General features: G+C 46.9%; 1 protein-coding gene across 1 annotated transcript; it reads right to left on the bottom strand.

Annotated features, from left to right (window-relative positions):
- Positions 1-3,732: 3,732 nt before the first annotated feature.
- Positions 3,733-4,665, bottom strand: LOC127292522 (probable glutathione S-transferase GSTU1). Its single transcript, XM_051321940.2, has one exon. It carries the CDS (start codon positions 4,609-4,611, stop codon positions 3,934-3,936), a length of 678 nt encoding a protein of 225 aa, XP_051177900.1. The 5' UTR covers positions 4,612-4,665; the 3' UTR covers positions 3,733-3,933.
- Between the last annotated feature and the right edge of the window lie 1,391 nt (positions 4,666-6,056).

Below are 6,056 nucleotides of genomic sequence, written 5' to 3'. Positions count from 1 at the left end.
ATAATTAATATCTTTAAATCGGAAAATCAAAATTCCACAAATAATATGTCTAAATCGATCAGAAAAATGAGAGGAATCTAAATATAACATACATATCATCATTTGAACCTAAAAATTAGAGGAATCCAAATATGACGCCCAATTTGCCATGTGGCCAAAACAGCCCCCTCGCGAGATGCGAAATGGCCGTATCGGGCGGGCTGGTGCACCGTTCGCCAACACGCTAAACGGACAAAAATTAGCACATAAAGTGATGTGTTATAGACATAAAAACATTTTTTGCGGAATTTATTGAGCGACGGAAAGTGTACCCCTAGTTCAAATCCGGTCAGTTTCCAGCGGATTCGGCGGGACACCACAGGAAGCCGCATGGATTCCCAGATAGCTAGCGCGCACATATGACATGTGATATGTGGTGCGAAGGCGGTGTCCTACCACTACGCGGAGATCTCGCGCAATACTAAAATGCGCCCCATGTAGTTGCTTCACAAAATAAACCCGTTTTGGCACCCCGAAAATGAAAAAACCATCGCCCATCGGTCGGATTGGAAATCCGCTCCCGGGGCCTTGCTTCCCATCCCAGGGACCACGCACATGCCAAATATGGCCTCGTTCCGACAAACTATGCGGTGTCACGGGCCGTTTCCTACTCATTTGCCCTAAAAGCCATAGAACTCCGGACGTGATAGCCCTGTTTGTGAAGGGTTTTCCAAAATAATTGCCGTATCCTAATTCCGACTTTTGGAGTGGTTACTAGAACACATAAAATGACGCCATGCGGCTCCGCGGGATTTTCTGACTTTGTTTAAATTGTCATTTGGCCAAAACGGCCCCCACGGAGATGCGGTATGTCCGTACCGGGCGCGCTGGTGCACCCGTTTACCATCGCGCTAAACGGACAAAAATTGGCACATAAATTGATATGTCATAGACCTAAAAACATTTTTTGCGGAATTTATTGAGCGACGGAAAGTGTAGCCCTAGTTCAAATCCGGTCACTTTCCAATGATTCGCGGACACCGCAGGAAGCCGCATGGATTCCCAGATAGCTAGCGCGCACATATGGCATGTGATATGTGGTGCGAAGGCGGTGTCCTACCACTACGCAGAGGTCTCGCGCAATACTAAAATGCGACTTATGTAGTTCCTTCACAAAAAAAACCCGTTTTGGCACCCCGAAAATGAAAAAACCATCGTCCATGGGTCGGATTGGAAATCCGCTCCCGGGGCCTTGCTTCCCATCCCAGGGACCACGCACGTGCCAAATATGGCCTCGTTCCGACAAACTATGCGGTGTCACGGGCCGTTTCCTACTCATTTGACCTAAAAGCCATAGAACTCCGGACGTGATAGCCCTGTTTGTGAAGGCTTTTCCAAAATAATTGCCGTATCCTAATTCCGACTTTTGGAGTGGTTACTAGGACACATAAAATGACGCCATGCGGCTCCGCGGGATTTTCTGACTTTGTTTAAATTGTCATTTGGCCAAAAAGGGCCCCCACGGAGATGCGGTATGGCCGTACCGGGCGCGCTGGTGCACCCGTTTACCATCGCGCTAAACGGACAAAAATTAGCACATAAACTGATATGTCATAGACCTAAAAACAATTTTTGCGGAATTTATTGAGCGACGGAAAGTGTAGCCCTAGTTCAAATCCGGTCACTTTCCAGCGGATTCGGCGGGACACCGCAGGAAGCCGCATGGATTCCTAGATAGCTAGCGCGCACATATGGCATGTGATATGGGGTGCGAAGGCGGTGTCCTACCACTACGCAGAGGTCTCGCGCAATACTAAAATGCGCCCCATGTAGTTCCTTCACAAAAAAACCTGTTTTGGCACCCCGAAAATAAAAAAACCATCGCCCATGGGTCGGATTGGAAATGCGCTCCCGGGGCATTGCTTCCCATCCCAGGGACCACGCACGTGCCAAATATGGTCTCGTTCCGACAAACTATGCGGTGTCACGGGCCGTTTCCTACTCATTGCCCTAAAAGCCATAGAAATCCGGACTTGATAGCCCTGTTCGTGAAGGGTTTTCCAAAATAATTGTCGTATCCCAATTCCATCTTTTGGAGTGGTTACTAGGACACATAAAATGATGTCATGCGGCTCCGCGAGATTTTCTGAGTTCGTTTAAATTGCCATCTGGCTAAAACGGGAACCTGAGAACATATAAGAAAGTGATTGAATTGTTTCTATGTTAACATGTTATTCTACATGATTTAAATATGCATGATTTTGACATAAACGGATAGAGGATGTTTTTCTGAACATTTTGATACCTCATACGCATTTTTCTGACATCATATGAATTAGTTATGATTTTTACAAAATTAGACAAATTTGAAAAATAGCCTACGCCGAGGGTGGCCGTCGGCGTAGCCCTGTCTACGCCTAGGGCCAAAGATATGCCGAGGGCTGCCCTCGGCGTAGAGGTCGCTACGCCGACGGCCACGTTTCGCCGAGTGTTGAAAGGGCAGGCTGGCCTGGCCGGGCCATACGCCGACGGCCCCGACTTTTGGCCGTCGGCGTATAGCCTGGCCCTCGGCATAGCCTCCCATTCCTGTAGTGCGCGATTTTGAATTGAAAATTCAGCTTAACAGCGTAGCCAGTGTCCGCATATGCACGTGGCCGTGTTTACATGCTTCGCTGACGCGATGCTGGATATCTTTTCCAAATACATCGATTAAAAAAAGGCCGAGATAAAAGAAAAGGAAAATTATCCAAACCTTTTGATTGGAACAAGCCTAGGAAATTTATACCTAGAACATGTTGGGAATCATATATCTAGGTGCAAAGCCAAGTTGCCCACCCTATGGTTGGGAGGGCAATTCTTGTTCTGACGTTGTCACGCAATTCTTGTTTTGACATTGCCACGCAACAACTTGTCATGAGGTCGCACCCTAAATCGACACTAATATTTGGCAACAATCCAGAGCAGTACCCAATAAAAGTTGTGGCAGTGCTAAAATTGCATAATTGCCATCCGGCCATTGAGTGAAATTGGTTGCTTTAAAATAACAGTCGACTGCTAATGAGTCGTGTCTAATATACTCTTTAGATGCTATACTTCCCCCTACTCTAAATAGGTTGCGCATAAAGTTGAAATATAATTTTAGATAATATGCATTTAGTATAGTAGATCTTTATATTATTATCTATTTATTATTTCTTAAAGTTTGCAAAATCTGATTTGCACGAGAAGTTACTCACAACATAGTGGGCAGCAGAAGGGAATAAGTTGTAAAAGGAAAATGCAGCACCACAAACACTCATCAATTGTTGCACTAAGACGAGAGGCTTGCTTCGGTCTCCCCCTCACCAAAACTTGAATGAGTAAGTTTTCCTTGGTGCTTCTTTTCTTGGTCCACAAAAACCCATATCAAGCTTCATATTCTCTCGTACAGATATATTAGGCGTATTCAATGTTCCTACCAGCCGTTGTGATCGACGGAATATTTTATCCACACGTTTCTGTTTTCAGCGTACGTTATCTACGCGTCTTACTACTGAATAATATAGACTTAAACAGATTATATGGGCTCGTCTAGGCTTGTATTTATGTGTTTATACGGGCTCCTCTAGGCTTGTATTTATGTCTTTATATTCACTTTTAGTCAGTGCGCCCCTAGTTACGAAGAGGTATAAAAAAAGATTTTGGCCGTTCATGTGTTTCAGTTCTGAATGTGTTTCGGTTCACCAAAGTTTAAATGCGGAGGAGACCGATGCATAAATCCTAAAACGACGACCAGCTTTTATTTTGTTCCACACAAAGGAATCAACCCGCTTTGACGCACACACGTATACAACACGCACCCACACATGGCGATCAAACAAGGACAAGTACCAACCGCATACTACGCGAACAAATCCAGCAAACGTATGGCACGCACTGAGCCGCCCATCGCTCGCTACCAGAAGATTGCCGAACCTACTCGATGCCGTACTTCTTCTTGAGGACGCCGATGAAGTCGTAGACCTTGTCCGGCGAGTAGAGGCTCTTGGCCACGCTCTCCCTCTTGCCGACCCTGTCCGCCCACGCCGCAATCTTGGGCGCAACCTCAGCGACCTTGAACTCGCCGAGCTTCTCGTAGCTCTGGAACCACGACGTGAAGGGCGCGAAGGCGGCGTCGACGAACCCGAACCCATGCTCCCCGCCGAAGAACTCCTTGTCCCCGAGCTCCGTCTCCAGGGTCTTGAGGATCTCCAGCATCTCCGCCCTAGCCTGCGCCTGCGGCTCGCCCTTGAGCTTCCAGAGGCGGGCGCCGCAGTCGTAGACCTTCTTGTCGACGTAGTCGGCCCAGAAGCGGGCCTGCGCGCGCGCGTAGGGGTCGGCGGGGAGGAGGGAGGGGGTGTCCGGGAAGGCCTCGTCGAGGTACTGCACGATGATGAGGGACTCGTTCACGGGCTTGCCGCCGTGGAGGAGCACCGGGGTTTTCTTGTGGACTGGGTTGGACTGCAGGAGCCGGTCGCTCTTGCCGGCGAGGTCTTCTTCGACGTACTCGTAGGGGAGGCTCTTCTCGGCCAGCGCGATGCGGACGCGCTGCCCGAAGGGCGAGACCCAGAAGTCCAGGAGGACGAGGTCGGAGCTGTTCTTCTCGGGCGCCATTGTTGGTGTTTGTGGGTTCTGAGTGTTGTGCAGATGAGTAACTGATCAGGATGTGGGTGAGCATTTATAGGGGCCGTCCGGCCGGGAAGATGAGCGGGTGCCCGTGCGGCTTCCGGAATGGTGTAGCACGTTTTGACTCGAGAGATGGCATGGCAAAATCGAATTGGTGGTTCGCGGGCGTCACCCAAATCTTCCAAGGTTTCCGTCTGGTTGTGTGTAGAGTGGGACGGACGAGCGGGTGACACTGGATGACTGGAGGACTGTGCGCAGAGGATCGGTGATGAGGGTAGACATGATATGTGCTGTGACGCCATCGAAGGATTTTCTTGTAGATTGGACAGGACAGGCACCACCTCATGCGTTTTTTTGCTCTTGTTCTCGGATGGTAATGCGGTGGCAATCGCCAGAAAAAGGTTGGACATATATTTGGTGCACATGAGCACCTCACTTCAAAAAATAAATAAAAATCATATTTCTAAGCTTCATAAAAATCTGAAAATAAATCATGACGTAGTCGGTATTGTATCCCATAATCGTGTAAATTTTCAACTGAAAATAATGTGTATTTTAGACTCCACAAAAATAACAAATGCACAGATTTGAGTATAGTGATTCAAATCTACAAAAAGAAAACAGATTTTGTCATTTTTGTATAGGTCAAAAAACAAAACATTTGAAATTAAGATTTTGTAGGTTAGTGGGGTACATCATTAGGTAATTTTCGAATTTTGTTACATAATTTTTTTAAACATATAAATATAATTTTCGAATTTTTTAATACGATAAGAGCACTGGTGCCCATGATCCAATATGACTTTTCGTTGAAGACACTAGAATACTTGTTTCGTCGGGCGTTTCTGGTAGAGTCTTTAAATTCTTATTTGTAATTACTTTCTTGTGTGAGCTAATTACACATTTCCTCCAACAACTTGTATAACAATGATGATTTGGTTCTAGAACTTGCGAAATGTTAAACAGCCGTCCTAGAACTTATATAACATGTGATGATTTGGTCCTCAAAATCACATTCTACCACAGTGGAGTCCGAATTGGTCGCCACGTGATTTCTGCATGGTTATTTTGCAAAGAAGCCACTCGTAAACATGCCTCTCGTTTTACTCTCCTCCCGCTGGCTGGCTCGTTGGCAAAAGGCAGTTCTTTTTCTTAACCAAAATTAGTGGTGCAGTCGTCCTGTTATTCCTCGCACACACGCAGCTGCTCCTGGCACTGCTCCCACCGCTGCACGCGATGAACTTGCCGAAGATTCGCGAGAGGCTCTAGAAGGATGATTCGCATGTCTACGGTACGGCTCGCTGTCCTCATTTCTTTCTTCTCCCTCTATTTTTGCTCCTTCTCGACATGGATAGGAAATCCGTTCTTGGTGAGTGTTCGATTGAAATCATGATCTTCAAGTTTTTGCGCTGAAACAACGCATAATCAATGAC

Source organism: Lolium perenne, chromosome 4 (genome assembly GCF_019359855.2).
Source record: "Lolium perenne isolate Kyuss_39 chromosome 4, Kyuss_2.0, whole genome shotgun sequence".
In the NCBI taxonomy this organism is placed as follows: Eukaryota; Viridiplantae; Streptophyta; class Magnoliopsida; order Poales; family Poaceae; genus Lolium; species Lolium perenne.
This window is presented reverse-complemented; position numbering and strand designations above follow the sequence as displayed.

Excerpts from the sequence above, each read along its gene's own strand:
- LOC127292522 (XM_051321940.2), bottom strand. The coding sequence starts at position 4,611 with ATGGCGCCCGAGAAGAACAGCTCCGACCTCGTCCTCCTGGACTTCTGG.